Source organism: Zootoca vivipara, chromosome 4, assembly GCF_965207765.1.
Source record: "Zootoca vivipara chromosome 4, rZooViv2.hap1.1, whole genome shotgun sequence".
Lineage (NCBI taxonomy): Eukaryota > Metazoa > Chordata > Lepidosauria > Squamata > Lacertidae > Zootoca > Zootoca vivipara.
Genome location: NC_142587.1, coordinates 36,574,257 through 36,602,137, shown reverse-complemented (window position 1 = coordinate 36,602,137; position 27,881 = coordinate 36,574,257). Strand labels below are relative to the sequence as shown.

At 41.7% G+C, this 27,881-nt stretch overlaps 1 protein-coding gene across 6 annotated transcripts in view; it reads left to right on the top strand.

The window, feature by feature from the left end:
* MID1 (midline 1) overlaps positions 1 to 27,881 on the top strand; it is a 205,073-nt gene that overhangs the window by 124,307 nt on the left and 52,885 nt on the right. For 5 of the 6 annotated variants that reach the window (XM_035114514.3, XM_035114515.3, XM_088667717.1 and 2 more), the window contains exon 2: positions 10,610 to 11,325. In XM_035114514.3, coding sequence (XP_034970405.1) covers positions 10,666 to 11,325 — 660 coding nt within the window. In that variant the 5' untranslated portion in view covers positions 10,610 to 10,665. Of the gene's footprint in view, positions 1 to 6,277; positions 6,432 to 10,609; positions 11,326 to 27,881 lie in introns of those variants that run through there. The other variant, XM_035114513.3, reaches the window with a different exon arrangement.

Below are 27,881 nucleotides of genomic sequence, written 5' to 3'. Positions count from 1 at the left end.
CCATCTTGTATCTGATAGTGGTGTCTAGCCAATGAAAGTTTATGTCACAATAAATCTATTAGCCTTTTTATATACCGTACCACAATACACAGTGGCAAATGTCTGTTTAGATTGTGAGCCTGAGGGAAGGGAGCATCTTCATACTGGGTTTTTTTTAAGCTGCTCAGAGAGCCATTTTGGCTAAAGAGTAGGGCATAAATTTCTTAAATAAATAAAATAGTTTAACAGTCTTTTGCCGGTTATGCCAAAGCTTCTCATGGGATGTCAATTAACAGGCTATGTACTCCAGTTCCATTTTCCTTCTACTTATAGTACAAGATATTTATTGAACCTGATCATGACCACTGGGTTCTCATTGCATATACTTGGGGGAGGCCCAAAGCCTGTCTTTGGAAAATGCTAGATCCTTGGCAACAAACTTTATTTGTGGTGAGTAACATACAGCCCTCAGCCTAATTTCATGTGGGTTGCAGGAGAGGAAGGAACCTGGAGTCTGGGAAGAGGAGCGATAGGGAAGAGGCATCAAAACAGGTGCAACACGGGGGTAGGTCCTAAGTCCAGACCTCTAGTAACAGCAGATTGACCCTTTCGCAGGTGCATGATGGTCAGGAAGGGAGGGTGAGACAGAGTTGCTGTGTCTACTTTTTGGCTGTGTTCCTACCCACCACTGGCACGTGGACCCTAACAGATATTTTCCAAGGGAATGTGACACTTAGTGGGTTAAAAATAAATAAATGTTTCCCACCCCTGTTTTAATAGTTAATGTTTTGAACTCATCAAGTGTTGAAGGGCCAACAATGTTGTCACCATCAACTCATTCTCAGTGTCAAGTCCTGAGCCCATCTCTCCCAGTCTAAATATCAACCAAGCCTTTGGCAAAGACCCTCTAGTAGGATTATGCTGCTATTCACATGTGAGAAGAACCCTTTGGCTATGACTCAACATCATGGGATAAAATGTATGATATATGTAACAGGGAGGAGGTGCCTGCCAATTTTAGGGGCCAAATGAAATCCTACAAAGGTAGCTATGTATCCTTGCTGTAGTTTTGCGTGTGTTGGTGCTACCCAATGTAGGCATATTTTTTTTACTTGTTCTTATTTTCTCTGCTTTTATATTGTGCTGTTTTTATAGTTGCCATTTTGTATGTGTGTTGCTGCTATTAGCGGCTTTGGGTACATTTTCATAGAAAGGTGAATATAAATTAAATGAATAATTGAAATGACATAGAATGCCTCAATTCCAAATGTGCTTTGTTTGCTCAAGTTCACCGAAATATCTTCTTCTGTGTACAATGTCAAGCTAAATTAGAATCCTAGTATCTATCTTTTAATGCATGGTCAACTGTAAATGAGTCAGGAATATGAATCACCTTGTTTCTTAGAGTCCTTCAGAGGCACAATGCTTTTCCTAATATCCTGTTTGCAGATGAGGAGCCTGTTACCCTGTTCAATGGTAATGCTCTGATTGCTTCCCTACCTTTCAAGCAGTCAAACTAGAATCCAGGCCTTAATAGCAAAGTACAAAAGAGTTACGCTGTTTTGGTTTTGTTCCTAAGTAGTAAGGAAAACCCAGTTACTGAACAAATAGCTGCAGTCATCAGACAGAAATGTAGAAAAACAAAGCTTATACAATAGTTAAAAGGAAACTGTGTGTAGTTCTTTTCTTTTTTTAAAAGAAGATGAGTGGCTTCATTTAATATTTTGTAAGGAAATCGGGATTTTTATTGGCTAACTTTCAAAGATCATTGTCTCCTAAACAAAGAAAATCTAGTGTTTTCTGGCACGATCTCTAATGTATCTTTCTGCATCAGATATAATGCACAGGTTTCTTCAGTAAAATTAATAAGTATGTGTAATTCTATAGAAAATCTGGGATTTGGATCATTTTGGGAACTTTAATACAGTCTTATTTACAACAGAGTAAATTTTTACGGGCTTCTTTTCCCCATATTGCTTTCATTTGAATTCATTTTGTGCTGTTTTGCACACTATGCAAGGCAAAATCTGGATTTTCTATTAGTTTTATATTTGACGTATGGCTGTAGCCAATCAATGCTTGGATCTGCTGGCAAGTGTATCTGTATTTAAATAAATGCTCACAAACAAATGTTGGCCACTCTTACACTTTAAACATTTTAGGTTCACACCAAAAAAGTAGCAGGTGAAATCAGCTTTTAGGCGAAAACCCCCTGACCCTTTTCCAACTGTATACTGTAGAAGCACTTGTACTTTATTTATAATAATTTATTAGATTTCCATAAGGTCCCAGGGTGGGTTACAACTATAAAGTATGTGGTTATAGAATATGACTGTAACTAAAGCAAAAAGGTGTGAATACAATTAAAAGCAGTTCCAGATGTTTTTTTAAGGCAGTTAAAAATAGTTCCAGTACAGATGCAGACTGAAATAAAGATCTCCACTTAAAGGTTTGCAGAAAGAGAATGGTCTTCAGTAAGAGCCAGACAGACAACAGACACTACTGCTTCATATGGAAAGGGTAGGTGCCACCACACTGAAGGCCCAATTTCTATATTGTGCAGAACAGACCTCCTCATAAGATGGTATCTGTAGGAGGCCATCTCTTGTGAAGTGTAGTAAACCACTGAGCAGTGCTTTTTTTCCTGGGGGTATGCAGGGGTACGCATACCCCTAAACGTTTTGTGAATCTTGGTGCTTTTGTCCATTTACTGTATTTATTTCCCCCGATTTGAACTATAAAGTGGTGATTTTCTTGAGTCGAAATGAGAGTATCCCTAAACATTTTTGTCACTGAGTATATAAAGGGTGAGGTGATCATCTAGGTCTCCTGGTCTCGAGCTGTATAGGGCTTTGTACACCAGTATCAACCACCTGAACTTGGCTCAGTAGCTAATTACGACTCTTTCAGCAGCAGGGGCACTGGCTCCTAGGGGCTGAACCCCTTTTGGTCCCTCCTGTATTTCTGGGGTTGGGGCTGGGACCTCCGGATATCCCAGAAGTGTGGAGCTGAATCACAGAGCCAAGCATGGCATGCCTCCAGTGGTCTATTCCTGCTGGTGCTGCTGCTGCAGAGGGGAAGGAGGGTCGAAGCAGCCTCCCACTGGTAGCAGCACCAAGAGGAGGCACTGGACATTGAGGTGCACTCCTCCCGGCATCCTGAGACATCGGGACGTAGAGACATCATGTGTGTGCCATTGCCCTCCCAACCGCCATCGAAAGATGTTGCCTCTGTTCAGTAGTGGTAAAAGGTAAAGATAAAGGACCCCTGGACGGTTAAGTCCAGTCAAAGGTGACTATGGGGTTGCGGCGCTCATCTTGCTTTCAGGCCAAGGGAGCCGGCGTTTGTCTGCAGACAGCTTTCCGGGTCATGTGACCAACATGACTAAACCGCTTCTGGCGCAAAAGAACATCATGACGGAAGCCAGAGTGCATGGAAACGCTGTTTACCTTCTCGCCGCAGCGGTAACTGTTTATCTACTTGCACTGGCGTGCTTTTGAACTGCTAGGTTGGCAGGAGCTGGGACAGAGCAATGGGAGCTCCCCCCATCACAGGGATTCGTAGGACTGACCTTCTGATCAGCAAGCCCAAGAGGCTCAGTGGTTTAGGCCACAGCGCCACCCATGTCCCTACAGTAGTGGTGTAGTGTGGTGGCAATTGTCTGTCCAGTGAGCATTCAAGCTTCTCCATGTTGCCAACGTAGAGCATTTGGGGAGGTAGACTAAAGACTTGTTGATCATCTTACTTGCTTTGGAAACCCTTTCCTCCAAACAGATCCTCTGTACCAAAAAGAGAATGAGTTTCCCAAAGTGCTTAGCAGTTAAAATTTGACCATACATGTTTGGGTTGGAGTCGAGAGAAGCTCATGGCAGGGGAAATCAAAAGCCCTGCTGTGTTCTCTGCTCTATTGCAGATGGTTTCTAAAGCTGATACCCCTTGCCATGCATATACGACTGCAGAAGAGAGCTGCTTCCTTGTCATGTGAGCCCACATCTTTGGGAAGTGCGCCTGAAACAGGCAACAACAAGATGAGGAGGGTGATAATGCTGTATTTCCCCCATCCTGTTAGCACTCTGTTAGAAAAGGATCTCTGTATATAGACATCCATTAAATTGCCCCATGATTGTTTAATTCACACATTCCTGGTAGTGGCACTATGAGAAATTGCCCCTCACACTGCAGTCCTTATATGTGCATGCAATGTGAATGAAAACAGTGGACTAAGTCTCAATTCTTACTATTACCCAGGCAGTTTAGGTTACTGCTGATTGTCCCTTATTTGTTTTTTATTTTCATTACTTCATTTAACTGGTTATTTTTAAATTGTGCATCTATGCTGAGATCTAGTCTGGAGAACTATAGCCGTCTCAATGTCACACTATTCCGGCCTTTCTCATAAGAGAGGAAATAATGAAGGAAATTCAATTACTCCGTAACACAAATGAAATGCAAGCTTGTTGCTGGAATGAAGAGCAAATGGAACATTGCTTTGGATCCATTCTTCCAAGCATTTAATGCATTTTTAATTTTGTGACAACAATTTAAAAAGGAGACATCGCAACATGAAAAGTGGAACACAAGGAAGCAATTCATTCCTGCTGCTTCCACTTTCACATGAATCTTTTAACACATTCATTGAAAGCCGTCTGGTTTGCATTATAATGCTCAGGAAGATACAGTATGCAAGAAAATATATAGGGACATTTTCATGTAGTTCTTAGACTGTCCAGGCTATGTCATATATTGTTGTTGGTATCCATCTGTCTCGAGAGACAATGGAGTGTGCCTCTGGGGGTGAAGTTAAACCACTGCATTAGCAGCACTGAAGAGATCTCCCTGGGGCACAAGCCTGGGCAGTGTGTATGACAAAAAGATGATAAAAAAAAAACCCCTCTTGGCCCCCAAAGGAAAGCAGAGCTTGACTACAGGAATTGCCGGAAGGAGGTGTAAAAAACGCCATCCAACTGTCTTAAGGATTCCACTCTGGATTTTTGTAGGGTTTTCTCCTTAGCCTTTTCTTCTCCCAGAGATGTCCCACAAGGCAGTGGAGGTATAGGATCAGAGTTTTCCTTCTCTTGGATGGGCTACCTTTCCAGATGGATGAGCCCCACCTGCCCATCACAGTAACCACCTTTTTGACTGTTGGGCCCGCTATTGGTCTTGCTCATATGCAGGGTTCTGAGACTGATCAGCTTCCCTCACCTGGTTTAGTTGGCCAGTAGAAGCTGTTCTCGGGCTGTGGCCGCTGTTGCATGCCGACAGCTTCTCGGAACCACAGGTAAGAGCTGTGTGCATGGTTGGGGGCCAAAGGTGGACAAACTATGCCAGAAGGAGCATGACGTGCTCCCTACCAGATGTACTGCCCCTCCCCTAACACCCCATACACCCCATTGTCATATATTAGAGGTAAGGAATCTGTGGTCCTTCATATGTTGTTGGATTCTAACTCCCCTCAGATAACATGGCCAATGATCAAGGATGATTATTGTAGTTCAGCAATATTTGAAGGGTCATGGGTTAGCCATTCCTTTTTGCAAATGAAGGGACACTGTTTCACTGGTATGTGTGTGTGTTCACAGCAAAGTTCAAAGGCCCACTCCTGGATATACAGTATTCAAAATTAAATGCAACAAACAGGGTAATGTAATTTTAAGAATATTCTGCTTTACTATAGTGCTTCTAAAAGAGAGTCAGATGTAGTCTTCCATCTTTCCTAAATGGCACCACTGTGAAAAGAAGTCATTTTTTAATATTTACAGTTTATTACTGTGGTGCCATTTGGCTGATGAACTTGCGCAAGGAACATTTCAGATATACACTAGCAGAAATATAATAGTCAAATACTGGACCGTGTGATATTTGTCCAGTAGGCCTCAATCTTCCATGAGAAAGTAATCGAGTTTTGAACTCTTGGTGGCGTGACAGGTTTTGCTGGTTCAGGTCAGTCTCCCCTTACAGGCATGGGAACTGAAATCCATTATTCAGCCCTGGATTAATTACACAGCAGGCTGAGCTTCCACTTGTTCAAATAATGTGGCAGCAAAGCCCAATGCCCTTATTACAAGCCATCATTGTTGGGGTGGGTTACATGGACGTACTGTGAGAGAATAGGATCCTCGCTGCTTTCTCACTCCAAACTGCTGAATGCTGAAAGAGAAAGGATAAAGTTTGCTTTAGTGTCAGTGACAAAAGGCAACCCAATTGCGGAGGCATTTTCTAGTCCTTAAACTCTGGCGGAGGTGATTAGGTGGAGCTGGCTTTCCTGGAATTGTAGGGTAGATTTTCCTGTTGTGCTTTCAGTATCAGCTGTCTCACAAAGTACACTGTTGCCGCACTAAAGGTCCAGGATTCATGTAGCTAGCAGAGGCTTCCACAGGCCTCTTTGGCTTTTTACAATCTACTGAGGGGGGGATCTGCACGATCATTTCACAGCAATGTTTCAGCAAAAACAGGTAGGGCCTAAATCTGCTGGTGGGTATGCTGGTTGGTATATTTCTTTGAAGAGGTTTTAAATGTAGACCTGTCATAGGCGATACTGTTCAACTTTATGGTTAGCAAACTTGTCCGTAAACATTACTTGTGTTTATTTCTGGCGCCTTGGCATGCTTTGCAGCGCTGCCCTAATGTTTTATTTCATGTATATGTCTTCAAACATGTGATATATGTTCAATAGTTTATACAGATGCTTGCTCATGCCAGGAGGCATTTGAGTTAAAAAAATTGTTAAACAGAATCTCCCCATTGCCATGCAGATTTTGTAATATCTGAGTTCTGAGTAATTTGGTTTCTAATCTATGATGCCAGCATTAGATATGTCCCAGCAACCAGGCAGCAGGTGATGAGAAAGAGAATTGTGCCATTCAAAGTAGACATGGCTGGGCTAGATGGATCAATGGTTTAGAAAGAAAAGGGTTAGTTGTAAAATTTATGGATTCTTTTTAATGCTTTGTTGTTTTCCGTTTATGTTATTGTTTTTGTGATTGATGAACCATGCCTATATAATATATAAATTTTATTAAATAAATGTCTGTCTGTCTGTCTTAATCACAGCTGCAGTCTGGACACAAGGTCGTTTTTTTAGGGGAGAGCAATTGCCCCAGACCTCACACATGGTCATAATGTAAACACTGACAAACAGCACTATGTTTTGGTGTTTAACATCGTTGATCTTTTTTCTTCTAAGTCAATCATGCTGGCCAATGCATTTAGTAAGACCAGGAGTAATTTTGGTGCTGTATGTTTGCTTGAGCTTTTTGACTTCAGTTGTGGTGGGGGTCCCGGTATTAGTGATCTAATTGACCTAGAAATTTATTTAATCAGTGTATCTGTGCTACTAACTTCTTATTAAGTCATAGAAGGATAACCATAGAATTGTATAGTTGTACAGGACCATGAGGGTATATCTATCTAGTCCAACCCCCTGCAATACCGGAATATTTTTGCCCAATGTGGGGCTCAAGCCCCCCAACCCTGATATGAAGAGTCTCATGCTGTACTGACTGAGCTATACCAGCACTGCTCTTCCGATAAATGGTGCAGCATTAAGTGCACTAGGGTAGGAATGAAATCATGAAAACCTTCTGCTACTTGATGCCAGGAGGAATATTTAATTACAGGTCCTCTCCTAGCAAGAGAGACTTCTCTGTGTTGCTGTTAGTGGCCCTCTGCTATGTTGATGGACCCAGCTGGTTTATCTGGTGGACAGGAGAACCAGCAGATGTACTGAAGTAAGCACCAAGTCACTTGAAGCCGCCGTTTATCATTTTCCACAATGTTTCCATTGTCCCATGGCATTGTGGGAAATAATTTAATTGTAGACATTCTAAGCCGGGGGGGGGGGGCTGCTGATGATGTTACCTACTGATGATGAGGTTGCTCCTATTGGTCATTCCTGTCTTTCAGTTATTTTCTGAATTCCATACACGTTTTGTCTTTAACCAAAGTGGGTAAAGGGATTAGATAAAAATTGGTTCTTGGAATGTGTGTCATAAGACACAGGTCCTTAACCCTGGTTGTATTTGTAGATTGCTGGTTCTGCTGGTTTTTTGCACATCAGACATCCTAGTCTGAACTGGAGTTTTAAAATCACCAGCTCAGAATAATGTGTAATGCGATTTTCTGTAATGGAGTGTCAACCGAAATTTGCCTGACTTCCTGTAAGAACTTCTTTCTATCACAAAAATGCACCTTTTAAGAGGGGGAAAAGCCCATGAATGTGATGCTCTGTCCTTTGCCCTCAGTATTTGTCTGTAAAGCAAATGGATAGTGGCAGTTTCTCAGCTGAAACCTAAAGTGTGGTCCTTCCTTAGGGAAGAGCCAGGTGATGATTGCTTTCTATTGTTGTGTACCTTTGTAGGCTTTGGTGGCAGTGTTTGGTGATCTCTTATCACACCAAACTTCAAACAAATTACAAAAATTGCTATGAGGGGACATCATGCTATGGACTCCTTTTAGACAACTGAGAACAATGTTTACCCAACTACATACCGTGTTGGTGGTGGAATCCAATTGGTGGCCTGGCACTTATGGAAACAAGGTTTTTCATCCAACAGATGGACAGAAGAGAGGCCATTTTTGTCCATTCCCACTGCAACCTCCAATACCAACTTCCACTGGGTATACATGGGACTTGAATCAACAAAAACTGTTACCCTTCTTCTTCCATTACCAGGGGTGGCTGCAAAATCACTGTGTTAACGGTGATCTAATCCATTTTGGTCTATCCTATTATATAGTGGATGCTGGGGGGGGGGGGGAACCAAGCAAACTCTTATTTGTGATTGGGTTGGCGAGTTCTTAAAGTTCCACAGATTTTTTGGCAAATAAGTGTGAAACCAAATGGTACATTGTTCTCAGTCTCTGTGGGACAAATGTTTTTCTCCCCTCGCCACAAAGCAAGTATGAATAAGAATTAGAGGTTGACTTGAACTTCACCTCCATTTGTTGAACTTTTCTGTGCTATTATGGTTTGGGCTGAGGTTATACATCGCCTTCCTGTCGTAACTGCAGCCCCTGGTTTAATTGTGGGGAAATGGCAGAAGGTTCAAAGAGATTTGGTTCCCAAGCTTGCTAATGAGCATAAGGCTCCATTCACCCTTAATGAACCAAGATTTCTATGTGAATTTGGGGGGCAGGCGGGGAGGTGAAAGGGAGGGGAGGCAGAGAGTTAACACAACGGAACAACGACTTTACAGTGTGCATGGTATGTGCAGCTGGGCCATCAGAAGCTCTCCTCGGTTATGAGCAACAAAGCTTAAATAGATTGTACTGTGAAGAGGTACATTTCGGTGAGTGTGAAGCATAGCTTTTGCTTCTGCTTCATTGACCTGTCTGCTTATAACAGTGATAGGGCCTTGACAAGAGCTGAGGGAAGGAGCGCCACATAGAGCGACTCTTTCAAAATCATTCCATGCAACATGATTAGTCAAAGAGGAAACAAAATGAAGTTTCGGTCATTTTTAGGGTTGATTTCTTTGGGCAGGGAAGGAGGGGGGAGCTGCTGGCTGTTCTTGAATCCCACACTGAAAACAAGTCATCATCGAATTGTGTGCTGCATTTCCAGCTAAGCTCCAAGGCTATTAAAACGAATATTTGTACAGTAGAACAGCTTTTGACCCTCGTGGCTTAAAACAACAGAAATGCCTGACACCTTCACATATTATAATAAAAACAAAAAGAGAGAACAGGATGTTTGAATTCCATCTATTCTCAATTCAGCAAATACTGTGTCACCCCCACCAAATTTTTGACAAGTAGCACAGAAGCACTACTTCCTGTTCTAAATTTCTTTCTTTCTTTCTTGTTGAACATTCTGATTGTTGTGGCTATCAAAGCAATCTATGCACACCTCACTGCATATGACTTTGAGGTATTTTACACTGTATTTGCTCTTATAATTTGTATATATTTATGTATTTGCTGTTCATTTAATCACAGATAACCTTTCATATAGTTAGACACATACAATACACACACACACACACACACACACACACACACACACACACACACATACTGCAGATGTCCAAGTGCTCTATTGCAAATGTAAACAAAACCTGGAATCCTCAAAATGAGATTGTGTTAATGTTGAGAAACAGCAAGGAAATTTGGGTGTTAAATCAGATGTTCTCTGCTACCACTGTTGATCTTAAAAGTTAACACGCATTAAGACATGGTAACTCATTATATAGTGTAACTGTGAAAAGCTTTTGCAACAGCACTGTGATGGATATGTGTATTTTAAAACACTGTTACTGGTTGGTTTGTTTTTAAGTAACACTAATATGAAAGCATTCCTAACATCTGCTCTTGCTCTTTGTCTCTTCTGGAGAGAGAGAGAGAGAGAGAGAGAGAGAGAGAGAGAGAGAGAGAGAGAGAGAGAGAGAGAGAGAGAGAGAGAGAGAGAGAGAGAGAGAATGGGTAGTTAAAAAAAAAACACTTGAGGATGAGGGAAACACAAAAGGGAAATAGAATTTTAAGTACCTTGATTACTGGTGCATAGGCAGATTCCAAACGTTGTGTAGCGTTCCAGTCTGGAGAGGTGGTCAGGAAAGTGGTGAAAGTTGGCAACCCCCCATGGCTGACCCCTCTGCTCTGTCTCGCCTAATCAAATTTTATGTTGTGCTTTCAGATAGCTGATCAGCTTCCCTGGATTTTGCTGATGACACAGGAGAGCTTTGCCTGAAGATGGAAACACTGGAGTCGGAACTGACCTGCCCTATCTGTCTGGAGCTGTTTGAGGATCCGCTGCTGCTGCCTTGCGCTCACAGCCTCTGCTTCAATTGTGCGCATCGCATCTTGGTCTCCCACTGTGCCACCAACGAATCAGTGGAATCTATCACCGCCTTCCAGTGCCCTACTTGTCGTTATGTCATCACCCTTAATCAACGTGGTCTAGACGGGCTCAAGCGCAACGTCACGCTGCAGAACATCATCGACAGGTTTCAGAAAGCTTCGGTGAGCGGGCCCAATTCTCCAAGTGAAACTCGCCGAGAGCGAGCTTTCGATAGCAACAGCATGTCCTCCAGTGAAAAAGTTCTCTGCCAGTTCTGTGACCAGGATCCTGCTCAGGAAGCAGTAAAGACATGTGTAACGTGTGAGGTTTCCTACTGTGAGGAGTGCTTAAAAGCAACTCACCCAAACAAGAAGCCATTTACTGGCCACCGTTTGATTGAACCTATTCCCGACTCTCATATCAGAGGATTAATGTGTCTGGAGCACGAGGATGAGAAAGTTAACATGTATTGTGTGACTGATGACCAGTTAATCTGTGCCTTGTGTAAACTGGTTGGGAGGCATCGTGATCACCAGGTGGCAGCTCTCAGTGAACGCTATGACAAATTAAAGGTTAGTTTTATCTTAATGCTTTATTTGTTTGCACTAACGAGTGTGGCGTCCTGAAATGATATATTCTCACCTCGTTTGTTGTGTCACTGATATATGCAAGTGTGTCATTTACAATTCATATAGTACACTCATGTGCAGACACCTGCAGGCGCTGGTCACTGTGCAAAATATATATTTTTGAATTAGATGCAGATTTTTGAATGTGAAATAGATCGGTTTTGCATTAGGAAACTGCTAAGCCAATGCAGAAAAATCAGTATATTTATGCACATATCTCAACTTCTTTCAGTGACAATTTTACTGCATGGATTGTGTACAGGGATATGATGGGGTGTGTTTGGCATACCCCGGAGCTCCAGGAGCTCCATTTGTTGCATGGGAGAACAAGATTTTGCAGAACTTTGTGCACACTTCTAAGCCTCAGGATCACAACCATGAGCTCAAGATTTTTAAAATAACTGTTAGATCTTTACACATTCCTGTGTATGTGTACTTGGAAGCAAGTCCCACTGTGTACAGTGTGGCTTATTCTGTAGCAAGTTTATTTAGAATTTTCAGCCTAAATGAAGAATTATTGTGTTTAATCCTGTTGTTTTTCTCTGTTTGCTTCTCTGTTACACACACAAAATAACATTTTTATATGTATTGTCTTCAAAGAAGGCACATATTCATCTAATCAGACAAAATGACTTACAAATTTGTGCTATTGGCTTTCAGTCACACATGCACAACACATAAAAGCGATTTTTGAAAAAAGCATTTTTATGGACTCTATACATCTATACTGCAAATTGCATCTTATATCGCCTGACCAGGCTGCCTGATATTCTTTGGGCTCTCTTCTAAAATGTTGTTAGTATTCTGTTTCTCCAGATTTAACATGGGGCTGATTTAAGGAATCCAGATAGCAGCTATGGAGAGAGGTGTGTCATATTTGTGTAAGCCATGTTCTTTTAGCTGCCACAAAGGATGCAGAGCAGCAGACTAGAGGAAGGAGATGGAAGAAGCGAAAGCCCCCTCACAGATTCCTTTAGAGAAATTGCTTATAGAAAATTACAGCAGACAGCTCATGAGTTGAAAGCAAAGGAGAGAGTAGCCTACTATATTTTGGAACTCTGTTTATGTCTAACAGAGGTTTTCTGGCGAACAACTGGGTTTATTGGAAGATACTACTTCAAAAATATTGCTTCATTTTTGTTAATTTAACAATTTTACCAAGAAGTCATCTGCTGTATCATGTTAAAAATGTGAGGTTGTAAAAATTTCCTTGGGAGAGGGAAAGCTGTTTTAATACATATTCGCAAAATGTGCATACGCACTTATTTAATCTCCGCTTGCTTTGAACTGCAGAGTTATGGTTTGTTTTCTTTTAGAAGATGCCTTCCACACTTAACCTTTAGAGTAAAGATGGGAATCCTGTAGCCCTCAAGGTGATGTTGGGCTCCAACACCCATCAACCCCAGCCCACAATGGCTGATGGTCTCAAGGGTGATTATAGAGTTGTACACGAGCAACATTTAGAGGCCCAAAGGTTCCCTTACCCACTTTAGAGAATAGCAGGACTTGTTTCCGTTTACGGTGTAGTCCTATGGCTTGTTCTGTGCAAACTCAATGGGAACAACTGCATAGTTCTCACTACTTTGATCTTTTATTGCCTGCGTTAGAAGCTTCTTGATTCTGCTACTTTTATGGCTGGGGGAGGTCTTGGTACATTGTGTATTGATCTTGTTTGGGTTTCATTGTTTTTTGCTAGCAACTCTAGTCTTTTTTTATGGACAGAGAGAGAGATTAAATGCATTTGAGTAAATATAGTCAAGTTGAAGAGAAGGTAATATTGAAGTAGGACCGCCATTCCAATTCAAAGCTGCGCAGCCTTCCCATAACCTCTTAAATGATCCCATTGATTTCATGCGCAGAATTCCATGGCCTTTCCACCAGGTGTTCTGGACCTACTGGATCAGACAGACATATCATACCAGCACATATCTCTCTGTACACATTTCATTTTTAACATTTTGTTTTTAAAATAAATAAGTAACAGCACATTTTTAACAATAGCATCTTAAATATTTACTGGTGTAATTCAGAATATGTCTGCTATTTGTTTCAGCATGCACCTGTGACCGTTGCTTTCTGGATTATACATTCATAGTTCCATTCTAACCATGGTTAGCGTTAAAATACCACCTAAAATAATATTGAAAGTACAATGATGTGACGTGATCTTAAAACCACCTTAGCAACATCATGAGTATGAATACTCATGGCTTCTCTTATAATAATTACCTTTTATGTCATGGAGTCGTGTAGCATGTTGAAGACTTATCAGATGTATTATGACGCAACCTTTTGTGGATTTTATTATTGTTGTTAGGGAGGGTGTGATGTTGAAACCTTCATCCCCTGCTGTGGGCCTTATATAGATAGAGGAATCATACTTTCATTGGAACAGTAGTTTCCATTGGTATAACTCCCCCCCCCCCAGCCCCCATGCAAATAGCAGACATAGAGAGCTCAATTCAGGGCAGGATCACAGGAGGCGGCGAATAGAGCCCCAACCCACAGCTAGGATTCTGATTCCCATCAGGGGCCCCATTCCCGCGATGTATTTTTAAAAACCAATGCATGCAATTTTTAATTTTGTGAATAACGTTTCATTTAAGCTCATCTTAACATGGCTACCCCTCTAGAAATTGCCACCTGTGTGTCGTTTAGAGATGGCTGCCTATGTACAAGTTAGCAAATGTTGTGTTTGTTTATGCATCGTTGGGGTGACATTAAAGTAGAAAGTACCATTAAATTTTAAGCCAATTTAGAAGTCATTTTCAACAATTCTTTTATATATATTTTGACTGCAAGGAAAAAAACAGCACGTGAAAGTTTCTGATTGCAATCTTGAATTTAGTTATTACAGTAAACCCTATCGCGTACACGGCAAGCTACTCCTGAGTAAAAAAATGCTTAGGATTGTGTTGTGTAGTGTGGAGTGAGTTTCTGAAAATGTAATCAATTCCCTTTAAACCACCCCACACATTTAAATAGTGCATTTGTCTTCAGAAATTGCCAAAAACTGTGTCTCCCACATCCTAACCACATAGCAACTGGTGCCTCTTGATGAGCAGCTTTGGGTGTCAAGCTATGCTAATTACTTGCATTCTCTCCCAGCAGTGTTGCTAATTATTTAAACAATATTTCATACTTCATTAACCACTGGACAAAAGATGCCATTACAATCTAGCTCCTTTTGTGGCAAAAATGAAACCGTTTAATTAAGAGTTCTTGTGCACTTGTCTAACTGAAGCATGCATGCCACGCTGAGTTTAACGGTGAATGTAATAGTCATTGTGAAAATCTGGAAATGAGTACCAAAAGGATAATGCATTTTCACCTTTAATGGTTAGGTTTACAATACTGGAAATCCTGAACCAACTTCAGCTCTTGCCAAATCTATGATTTAAAGAGAAAAATGGCCTTGGAAGTCATAGTGATCTGCAAAGAAAATGCTACTTTTTATAGGTGTAGTGCTGAAACTCGTGAAAGTAATCTCTCCATGTGCCATATACATTCCATATATTAATTGCGAACGTTGCTTAGCAGTACCCTCTTTTAAATAAGTAAGATTTTAATTATGCCAGATATGTCTAACAGATGTCCTGAGATTCTGGGAATATATACATAGCATGTCATGTGCCTTATTTTATCCTTGAGATAATTAAATTAATGTGTTATTCAAAGCCAGTTATCCAAATAATAGTTATCCAAATAATTATTTGGCTATCCAAATAAATGTTAATTCATGTAGTAAAATAATTTCTTCTCAGATTTATTCATTCTTTAGGAAGAAGAGGCATGAGACAGAAATAAGGCTGGTGTGCAGCAAAATGTCTTGTATGCTTCAATTGCATGTTTTATTTAATCCTCAATCATAACAACTCTTGTGGCCACCTTCCAAGGAGATGCTAGTTAGAGTTGAATCATGAGTAGAATAAAAAAAATCCTTCCAGTAGCACCTTAGAGACCAACTAAGTTTGTGATTGGTATGAGCTTTTGTGTGCATGCACACTTCTTCAGATACGCACATGAAAGCTCATACCAATAACAAACTTAGTTGGTCTCTAAGGTGCTACTGGAAGGATTTTTTTTATTTTGTTTCGACTATGGCAGACCAACACGGCTACCTACCTGTAACATGAGTAGAATGTGTGCTTTTATTTAAAATGCATCTCTTGGTTATTTGTGGGGTATAGGAATTCGTTCATTTTCCCCCCTTCAAAATAGAGTCCGCCCCCCCACAAGGTCTGAGGGACAGTGGACCGCCCCCCCCCTGCTGAAAAAGTTTGCTGACTCCTGCTTAAAAACCTCCAGGGAAGGAGAGTCCACCACCTCTCGTGGGAGTCTGTTCTATTGTTGAACAGCTCTTACTGTCAGAACGTTCTTTCTGATACTTGAATCTACTTTCTTGTAACTTGAATCCATCGGATCGAGTCCTACCCTCTGGAGCAGGAGAAAACCAGCTTTGCACCATGTGACAACCATCTTCTAATATCTAAAGGGCTATCGTACCTCAACTGTTCCTCATAAGGCTTGGTTTCCAGACCCTTGACCATCTTAATTACTTTCCTCTGCACACATTCTAGCTCAGGGGTCCCCAGACTTACCGGCGTTTGGGCCAGTTCCCACCGCGCCGATCGCGCAGCGGGCCGGAGGACAGGGGAGCGCACGCCTGTGCGGGCCAGCGGGCGGGGGAGTGCGCGCCCGTGCGCATGCGCACGGGTGCTTACTGGCACGGTGGCGCGCTTCCAGGGTGGAAAAAGCGCCGAAAATCCGTTGTGCGCATGCGTATGGGCCTCCCCCGACCCGGAAGTGCACCAGAAATGACCTCTTCCGGACCCCTGTTCTAGCTTGTCAATATCCTTCTTAAATTGTGGTGCGCAGAACTGGACGCAGTACTCCAGATGTGCTCTGACCAAGACAGAATAGAGTAGAACTACCAGTATTACTTTGCTTGATCAGAACACTGTACTTCTGATGGTGCAGCCTAGAATAGCATAAACTTTTTTTGCTGCTGCGTCACGCTATGGGCTCATGTTAAGCTTGAAGTCAATAAGACCCCTAGATCCTTTTCACACATATACTTCTGGCAATTCAGAATGGCTGCCAAAGTGTAGAACCAAACATTTGTCCCTATTTAAATTCATTTTATTTTATTTTTTATTTTAGTTTGGGCCCTGTTCTCTAATATGTCAAGGTCATCTGGAGTCATCTGCAAATTTGATGAGCATCCCCTCAATTCCTTCATCACATATAGAGAATATATTTAAAAAAATGACAACCACAGTAAAGTCTTTCAACTTAAACCACTGGAAAACTCCTCAAGCCATGTCTTAGGCACCCTTACTTGGGAATACGTCTCCTTGAACTTAGTGGTATTTACTTCTCAGTGGGCATAGGGTGACAGTCTATGAATATCTAAATTATGAGCATCTAAATTATAACTTTATTCTATAGAGGTTCCATTCAAATCCATGTACTGGTTTGCAGCTGTTAGTTATTACTTTAATAGGCTTTGCAGTAATAGGGAATATCCCTCTACCACAATTTTTTAAAACGTTTTTATGAGGATCTGAAGATATGATGACATGAATTTATTATTTTAGATTCACAGTCTTAGCTTAAACATTGAGCGAGTTAAGATGGCCAGCAGATAAATCCCAAGGGAATTTTCCCCTATAGCCCTTTTTGTGTGTGTCTTATAGTAGTTGACACTTGCTCCACTTTTTGAAATAGGTGACTAAAGCAAATAAATAAATAAATAAATCATCGGAATGTGGACTGGGCTTGTGTAGCATAACTGAATATTGAAAAAATTGCTCATATTGCAATTTAGATTCCATAGTTTGGTAGAACTAAACCAATTATTTATTTATTAAGGCACATAGGGGCCTAAACCGCTTAGCTTATGTTTATGCATTTTATCTAGCTGTGCAACTTTATCTGTAATCCTTCCCCATCTCACCCCTGCTGCCACCCTGACACTCAACCAATCACATCCTAAAAGAGATAAAAGGAGAGGAAGGACAAGTACAAAAGGACGGCGTTTCAATCATACTATAGCAATAGAGAATGAATAATTGAAGATGCCTGAAGAGATAAGAAATTCATGAAATGAAGAAAATAGAGGCCCTCGTATACTGTGCATGAATTTTTATCCTTAAAATTTCTTAACTTCCTTCGTGTGTGTGTGTGTGTGTGTGTTTACAGTGCAGTGGCTAGGTTCCGGTTTCCGCCGGCAGGAATGGCGGACCTGTTTTCCATCCCTCTGACCTTCGTAAGGAATTTGGCGGTTGCTAGGGGAGTAAATGGCAACCCCCTACCCTCTCCGGGGGTTACGGAGAGGGGCCGCTGGCCCGCGATGCCCCCAGACCCACTCCGACTGTTTATGGAGTGGGGGGAGCTTGGGCTGAAAAGCACTTACGAGGGCCAGGACTCCCGGACGCTAATCTGCATGGCGGGGATTTCCATGGTTAAAGAAGATAATTAGGCTTAAAACTATGGACATACTTCAGAAGGAGGGGAAGAAGCGCTGTTTACTGCTGAGAAATTTATGCTGCTGAGGGAGAGGAGTCAAAGGCTGTATATCATCTGGAAGAAGGATTGATGGGGACGGAGCGATAAGGGAATTGAGTTGTTTTTTTTATGAGTTACTTCGTACCTTCCCAGACGCGATGTCCTGGCTTGTTTGGAGTGAAAGAGAAGCAAAAGACTGTGTGAGTTGAACTTTATAAACTGTTGTTACTGAGCATATTTTTTAAAGATGTGGAGTTGCCGATGAGAAAAGCCCCCCCCCCTAGTCGGACGGAAGGAGTCCTGGACGCGTTCGGAGGATTTATGAGCTGTGACGCACTTTGAATTGGAGCAGCGACCTGAAGCTAAGTTCAGCTATAGGGCAAGGAGATCCATTAATTTACCAAGAGTTTATGGTTTGATGTTTGGGTCTTCTGCCTGGAAAAGCTGTAAATTCTATAAAGATCGTTAATCTTCATGGCTATGAGAGAAAACGAAAGTGATTTGAGTTTTTTTAAGATGGCGCTGCTTCGTGTTGAGAGTCGACGCAACAGGGAGCTCCAGACCAAGAAGATTTATGGGGAGGCTGGACTGATTAACCCACACAGGAGAAAGAACATCTGTGAAACTTTGTTTGATATTTATCTCAGCAGCTGGGAAACAATCAGTTGAAAGTGGAAAACATTTATGTGACTGTAAGGGGAAGATCTGGATTATTATGAACTTGGAGGACGATTTGAACTTTAGAAAAAAGACGGCAGTGGACGGTTGCGAGGAATCCCCAATTTCTTGAAGCATGGGAACCCAAATAAAAAATTATCTAGACGATTTGGCATAACATTCGGTTTGATTGATATATATATGTGTATAATTTGAAATAATGAATGTGATATAATTGGTTTTAATTGGAAAATTAATAAAAATATATTTTAAAAAAATACAGTGCAGTGGCTAAGAGTGAGCTGTGAGCCACAAAGTCTATCGGATTCATATATAGCCTCTGTTGTCAGTTCATTAGGTAGCACTAGGCAGGCAACTGTTCTCTCTTCCTCATTCGCCACAGAAGTCCCCACAGTAAATGATTCAGTTTGGTAGCATGACTTGTTGTCATGTTGAATGATTTAGAATAATTTGATTTACTCAGGAGTTAAGTCCCTGTGGCATCAGGGACACAACAAAGCCTAGAGAATCTAGGGCAGGCATCCCCAAACTTCGGCCCTCCAGATGTTTTGGACTACAATTCCCATCGTCCCCGACCACTGGTCCTGTTAGCTAGGGCAGTGTTTCTCAACCTTTTTTGGGCCACGGCACACTTGTTCTATGAAAAAAAATCCCGCGGCACACCAACTCTGTGCCGCCCTATATTTAGTTTAGTTTGGAGGGGAGACGTAAAGCATGCCACTGAAGAACTGCGCGGTAGCCAGGCGGACCCACCAGGCGCTCTCACCTGGGTTGGGGGGTGGCGAGGGGCCCTCTCCTCCCTATCTTTCCCTTTTCCCCTCACCTGGGGGGGCCTCCCTCCTTTTCCTCTTCTCCTGGGGCGGCTGGGGTGGCGACGGCTGCGGCAACGAGGCAGGGCCGTCGTGTGGTGGGAGGTCCCGGGCTTCGGAGCTCTTCCCGGCCGCAGGCGGGCTCGCTGGGGAGCTTTAGCGGCTCCCCGCTTGATCCGCCCGGCTCACTTGGTGCCCGCGTACCGGCGGCGGTTCCGGCGGTCCGGAGGCTAGGCTGGCGGCACGGGCACGCTGGTCGCTCTCAGGAGCTTCGCGCTGCCGTGCCGCGCGCCATCTTGCCTCGCCGGAAGTCCGTCAGCAATGCAAAGTGCCCTTTTCCTCGCCGCACGTCATGGCACACCAGCCGGTGTCTCGCGGCACACTACTGTGCCACGGAACACCAGTTGAGAAACACTGAGCTAGGGATCATGGGAGTTGTAGGCCAAAACATCTGGAGGGCCACAGTTTGGGGATGCCTGATCTAGGGCCTAACACAAGGTTGCTGTTCCATACACTCCAACATTTCTCCAACAAAAAGAGGGACGTCCATAATGATAGTTTTACTATTTATACCCCACACATCTTACTGGGTTGCCCCAGCCACTCAGGGAAGCTTCCAACATACATAAAAACATAATAAAACATTAAACTTTTTTTTTAAAAAAATCACTATACAGGATTGCCCTCAGACGGCTCAGGGGTTGGATAACTCCATATCCTCCAACATTTGTCCAGTGAAAATAGGGGCACCGTAAGGAAAAGTGGGACATTTCAGGATCAAATTGGAATCTGGGACAGCTTCTTTAAATCAGGGATGTCCCTAGACAATAGGGACACTTGGTCTGTTGTTCTCCCCTCCCTGATAAGAAAGGAAAAGAAATATAAGGGCTAAGAGCAAATGCTTGGCATGCAGAAAGCCCTAAGTTCAAAACCATAGAAGGAGCAGGTGCCAGGTGATGGGAAATGCCTTGGAGAGCTTAGAGAGCTATTGCATGGCTAAATGGACAAATAAGATAGCTGTCCTGGTACTGTATAAGTTTGCAATAAAGCAAGGTAAGCTTATAAATAAAGACCTGATGCATGATATTCCTCGAAACACACCTAAATAATCTCTGAGTTTATGACCTTTTATTTCTGTAGAATACAGTGCTCATAGAACTGTTGGAAGGTACCCTGAGCGTCATCTAGTCCAATGCAGGAATCACAACTAAAGCATCCCTGAAAAAAATAGGCTTTCATTTCTGGTAAATATTGATCTCTGCTTCAGCCCTTTGGGTCTTTGGCCCTGGGGGAAGAGGAGGCAACTGCCATAGTAATGTGAAATATTTGTACCGGGAAAGATTAGGTGGACCATTGGTCTGATTCAGCATGAATATTATTATTATTATTATTATTATTATTATTATTATTATTAGTTTGATGGGAGTGTAATTAGCACATTTTACTTCTTCATACATTCTTTTTTTCCAAGGATTAACTTTCAAAGGCTTCTTCTTTTCTTCATTTCTCATGGTTGAAAAATGCTGATATGAAAACATTGCTCTAAAACTATGAGACAAATGTTCATAAGTCCATTTAGCCATGACTCCTTTGAAATTTTGACTTGTAAGAATCACAGTCAAGAAAAAATGGATTGCACACCCAACACCAAATCCCCTATAATTCATTTTTAACAGTACTTTAATATAACAGAAGGGTCTTTAAAGTTAAAAAGAAAAGGAGATTCAGTAGGAGGAACTGTGACTAATATTCTCTTCTGATGATTTATCTGTTCAGTTATTTTTGAGCTTCACAGTGACTTCAGTTCTGACTGCCATTGTCTTCTGGCTTTTCATTGTCTTTTAATGCATCACTTACCAAAACCAAGTGTGTGAAAACTTGAATAGCAAGGTTATTGGGTTATTCTTTATGTATTCATTAACATGAGCCCTCTATGTTTAATCATCCTAAATTTCAAAGCTCAATTAGATTTTCAATTGTAATGTGGTGTATTAAGAAACAATATTGGTCCATTCTGACAGTAATTTATAGTCAAACAGTATTAATTTTGATTTCCATTTCAATGGTAGCTAACTGTTCTAAGAAGGATTTCCATTTATCCTGTTTTATTCCATGATAACATACATAATGGACACGGGTGGCGCTGTGCGTTAAACCACAGAGCCTAGGGCTTGCTGATCAGAAGGTCGGCGGTTCGAATCCCCGCGACAGGGTAAGCTCCCGTTGCTCGGTCCCAGCTCCTGCCCACCTAGCAGTTCGAAAGCACGTCAGAGTGCAAGTAGATAAATAGGTACTGCTACAGCAGGAAGGTAAACGACGTTTCCGTGAGCTGCTCTGGTTAACCAGAAGCAGCTTTGTCATACTGGCCACATGACCTGGAAGCTGTACGGCAGCTCCCTCAGCCAATAATGCGAGATGAGCGCCGCAACCCCAGAGTCGGTAACAACTCGACCTAATGATCAGGGGTCCCTTTACCTTTTAACATACATAATATGTGGACTCCTGGTTTGTAAAACACATTCCTGATTTTAAGTCAAACCCCAAAATGCCAATTATGGTATCATTAAAAGGACTTCTACTATGAGATGTTTCATTAGAAGGCTCAGGTCTGAGAGATTGCTGGGTCCCAAGCTCTGCGTGCTTTGGCTAAATAGAAAGGGGGGGCACCTTTGGTCTGATAGAGCAAGAATCTTATTGTTAGCCTTATAATGCTAAAACTCCTTATTCATTATTAGAGTTCCACTTCAATCAGACTACAGTGGTACCTCGGTTTAAGAACAGCCCTGTTTATGAACTATCCAGTTTACGAACTCTGCAAAACCGGAAGTAGTGTCCCGGTTTGCGAACTTTAAATCAGTCTAAGAACAGAATCCAAATGGAGGAAGGGCACGAGCAGCGGGAGGCCTCATTAGGGAAAGCGCGCCTCGGTTTAAGGACAGTTTCAGTTTAAGAACGGACTTCCGGAACGGATTAAGTTCGTAAACCAAGGTACCACTGTACATAAATTGTCAGGAGACTTTTGGTGGCAGTCAGCGGTTGTGGAGTTCACCCTAACTGGCTGCTTTCTTCTAAAGAGTAACATGTTGCATCACTGCTTTGCCATATGCACTGGCTTCCAGTCCATTTCTGAACCCAGTTCAAAGGACAAGTAGCAAACTTTAAAGTCATAAACAAATGCGGCACAGGATCCCTGAGGGATTGCCTTCTCTTGAACATACTCAGTCATGTAGCTCTCCAGAATTTCTGACGGAATTAGCTCCCTTTAAGTATCGTGAATGCAGATCCATAACTCCCATGTTGCATCCTGTTATTAATAGTGCAATATATGTGAGAAGTTAGTTCTTCATCGGAGGCGCTGTGGTTAAACCACTGAGCCTAGGGCTTGCTGATCAGAAGGTCGGCGGTTCGAATCCCTGTGACGGGGTGAGCTCCCGTTGCTCGGTCCCAGCTCCTGCCAACCTAGCAGTTCGAAAGCACGTCAAAATGCAAGTAGATAAATAGGGACCGCTACAGCGGGAAGGTAAACGGCGTTTCCATGTGCTGCTCTGGTTTGCCAGAAGCGGCTTTGTCATGCTGGCCACATGACCTGGAAGCTATACGCCGGCTCCCTCGGCCAATAATGCGAGATGAGCGCACAACCCCAGAGTCGGTCACGACTGGACCTAATGGTCAGGGGTCCCTTTACCTTTACCTTTATATGTGAGAAGTTAGTTCTTCATCGGAGGACTTCTAGGATTACACTCGGCTTGGTAGGATGTTTATCTTTTAGGATGCCAGTGCAGTTAATGTTTTAAAGTGATTGATGGTTGATTGTGCTTCAGCGTAAGCTCTGGCTCATCCTACTGCAAACAAACAATCGTTTTTGAATGGATTAAAATACCACACTGTTCCATCCATGTCACCTCTGAGGCACGCCCCAGCATATCAGAGTTGAAGGAGGAATATGTCAGAAAACTGCAGGAAATGTTTTCCAGAAGCTAAGGAGGAAAAAAGATAAGATTGCACAAATGACCGCTTATTCAACACAATCCTGTTTACTGGTAAAATAAATTGGTGCTCTGCTAGCACGTGCCATGGTTTCTCCTTAGAAAAGTGTAGCAGTCCCTGTGAACAACACTCCCCTGCTCCTGGAAAACTGTTTTGAGACATTTGGTGAAACGCAGGGTATAAATTTCTGAAATGAATACACGCTTTCCCAGCCCAGCCAACAGCTTACCACGTCCCAGCAGTGGCACTTTAAAATTAAGCCCAGAGGGACATTAGTTCCAGACTGTTGGTGACAGGTAGCCACCATTTTGAGTCCCTCAAAATGTAATGCCTAATGTGACATCAACATCACATTGGACATTACATTTTGAAATAGTGACCACCTGTCGTCAATGATTGACTTATTTATTTTTAAGCAGTTCACCTAAAATGGGCAATTGAAGAGGTATGTACATATACATGTATTGGTTTCTCTCTGCCACATTTTTGGGGGATATTGTAACTGGATAATTCTAGACACTTTGAAGTTACACAATACCCCGATTTTAAACATATTTGTTTGTGGCAGCCGGATTATCTGCCTTCAGCAGAACTCAGTTTGAGGTAAGTGTGGTAAGGAAAATAGCCCCCGTCCACCCCGGAAGAATTAGAAGTAAATTCTTCTCTTGCACCATAAAACTGCTGTTTTAAAACTATAAACATATGCAGTTCTATTTGTTGCTGGTTTCTAACCCATTCTGCATTTCAATTTTATACTTAATTGTAGAATATAAAGTGGACATTTTGTTTTATCAGTTGCCAAATCATAGATAGAAAAAGGTCCCAGTGCATATTATTTATTTAAGCACCAGACCTATTAATGAGATCTAATTTATCTTTTTTTCCCCTGATACTTCTGCCATGGGTTATGAGGCCTTGTGAGTTGCCTGACCTTAGACAGAAAAGTTCCCACAGTTAGAAAAACCACCACTTTTATGCTGATAGTGATCCCCTTTAAGAAAACAAAAACAAAAAAACCCATGTACACAAAAACCTTGCCACCCAGCTTGTGAATTAGCCTTTTTTTCTGAAGTAAGATTGGTTGGTGTTGTATTCTAATAGGGTCAGTAGCTTAACCAAACTTTTGTCACTTCAAAATGAGATTCAGAAATAGTCCACAATGTGAAACTAATTCCGTGTTTCATTTAAATGGAATGAAAACTGGTGGCCATTTTTAAAATACCTTAAATTACTCAAATTATTAAGGCTTCCAAAAGGAACATACAGTATTGTTAATGTTAAAGCTAAGCCAATTTATCCATTTTTAGCTTTGTTAAACCTCAAATGCTTTTGCTTATTATAGCACAGAACTGATTGAGAATAGATTCCTATTTGGGTAGGGCCACACATTCCTAGCTAATCCTGGTGCACTTTAGTTTGCTGAACAATCAGCCCTACAAGTCTTCAAATGCAAGCAAATAAACAAAAAGCCTTGTCATCAGTGCTCTCAAGGGTACAATGTGCCTAATGCCACAGCGGTTAAATTCACTGGGAACTTGAAAACCTAATAGATCAAGGCCATTGTGAACAAATTAGCAAATTACACTGCTTTGATTGTCTCCTGCACTACATTGTCTTTCAAAAAGAAGCCAAGCCAAGCTTCTGCATATTTGGTAGTGCTTACAAACTGGATTGCATTAGAGGCTAAGGCTCAAGTGTAGGATTGATTCTTCTCCAAACCTTGTGTATTTATAGTTGTAATGAAAATGTCAAGAAGGATAAGAAACAAGAGGCAGGCCCATTTTGCATACAGATTAATTCTTAGGTACTTAATCAGAGCACCAATTTATGGCGTAGCGCAAGGAGGAGGCTTTCTTGTTGAATATTGCTGTTCACATAGTGGACTATTAATCTGCTGTCATGTGTTTTCCTTGGGGGAATGAGGTTCCTTCCTGAGGAGGTCTGCAAGGTCATGTAAATACCAAGAGTTGGGAAGCTCTCAACTTGACTGCCAATCTCTTTGAAGAAGCGGAGAGGAGAAAACTTTAAGGAAACCCAGTTGCGGCGCAGAACTGTGTTCCCTGTTTTATTATGTGCAGTACTGTCAATATGTAATGTCTTGAGAATTTAAATTTACTTCATTTTACTGCCAAACTCTTATGTCTAAAGAACTGCCTAAGTACCAAATATCTTCATGCTTCAAACATGAGCCAAAAGGACCATTTTCAGTGTACTATTAGTGTCCCAGATGTGAGTAGCCCGGGGCATCTGCATTTGAGCATTACTTCACTGCAAACATGGTCCTTATAACTTTGATATTGGTTCAATTGGTACACATAGTTGCCACACTTTTGCTCCACCCCAGCTTCATGTATGGTGTTTTCCATCATTACCAGTCGGCGTTTTTCTGTGTAAGATCAAACCTCGTATTTGCTTTAATTCCTGCCTTAGATATTCCCACTCCCTCCATTTGTGGACTGACTACACATGGGCAACCTGCACACTAGATCATTTTTCACACCTGGTGCTGCCTATTCTGCCACCCACCATTATTATTTTTATTTAAAAAAATGTAGTTGCTGGACTATTAGTTCCACACACAATCAATGACATTCCTCCCTGTGTGTTTGTTTGTTTTTTAAATGCAAGATGTGTGGGCTTGCAAATCTATATGTTACATCTGTGTGCAAATCTGAGGGTGTCCAACGGAAAATATATATAACCAGTGCTCTGCTTCCACTGAGGAGCACATCAGAAATAGTTAGGAACATTGCCAGAATAAAAAGGGAAGTCAGGGATGAAGTAGTAGGTGTGGAAATGGACATAGTGACTGAACCACCCACCTGAAAACTCTGGAACAAACAGTATGCAAATCCCACCGGAATAATGTAGAGCCGATTTTTTTCCCAAATCGAAGCACGTTGTCTGTGTTTCAGGTAGACCCCAACTTTAAAGGGGGGCGTGTTAGGTATTGTTTGAGGGTGGAATCATGCAAAATAAACAGATTTACTGAGAATGCAAACAGATGCTAACACATAGTAAAACGCTGGCATGGATGAGCCCAAAGTCACTACAAAGCCAATCGTTCTTCCTGAGGTGTTGTCCACAGCACTTGCTGGTCTCTCTTCAGTTTCAGATTTCCCAAAACATACTTGAGCATCACCCGGAAACAATTACTAGCTTTGTTGTTTTGAATAAGCATTTAGTAGTTGGAGATAGTTGTTTATTTTGTAAGAGACTAGGTAAACTAGAATCTAGAGAAGTGTGTGTGTGTGTGTGTGTGTGTGTGTGTGTATAAATGTTGACTGATGTTGTGACTTAGTACATGGGGGGAAAGCTCCCTGGGCGTTCTCTTTTTTACTGTAGGAACTCGATATTTCTGCATCTTGTACCCTTTCTGCAAGAAATCAATAGAGTTATTTAAATTCCTTTCTCTTTCAAAATTTTCCATGAAATGGCAGAAAGGAAATGGGATGGAAGTATTAAAAATCGATATCTGCACATAAGTGGTTATGCAGCTAAAATTGGTATACTGTATTTTAAATAAGTGAATACAGTTAAATATAATAAATAGTAAATATTACAAAGTAGATGGCATAGTTTCCCTTATATCTTAATCATCTTGAAATTATATACACTGGGGTTTTCTCTTTCTCTCCTGTTTTCATATTCCATAGCCCACAAACTTGCTTCAAAGTTACTGATATCATCCCGTTAAATGGGAAATGTTGACCAAATGCAGTTACTGTAATGTATTTCTTCTGATTTCACTAAGTATCCAGTTTTAGAACCCAGTTTGTACATTTGTATCAAAACTGGGCCCGAAACAGTGTCCCTAAGTGAATATTTGACATTTAGACTTAATGACAACTTCACTAAAACAAGCCAAAGATGTTACCTACTATTCTTTCAAGCTAAGAAATTATTGCCAAAGGTCCAGATGGTGCACTTATTATCACCAGCTGCTGCGAGTGGTAGAGTTTGGCTTAATTATAACAGGACAAGGAAGTAACCAAAACCTTCTGGAAAAAGAACTCTATATTATTATTATCTGATCTGTCAAGCATTATGTGAAATAGTTAGCCACAATGAAACCTGTCCGCGAAACACACAGAGATGTCTCTGTGGTGTGTCTGTATGATACCTGTCCAGTTTAACCTAGCCAACCTGCCAGTCTGATGCTGCGGTGTGTGTTGCCAGGGATGTGGGGGGTGAGGTACCTCTGTGCAAGTGTGCAGATGTGCTCAGAGCAGCCCTCCCTGCTGTTCCGTTCAGTTCAGTTAGCAGAGCTTAACAAGGTCAGGATGTGAATGAGGTCAGGCTGTGTTACATCTTTTATATCTTGAAGATACACTCAAGGCCAACACCTTAAGTTGCTTCCATGAATTCCCCGTGATAGCAGCACCGAGAGTCCCAAAACAGAAAGCCTGTGTCTCAAGTAAATTTTACCTCCCCAACATGCAGCCTCTCCTCCTAAGTGGGGCGTAATATGCAAGAATATACTTTTAATTGTGTACTTCCCTCGTCTACAAAAAT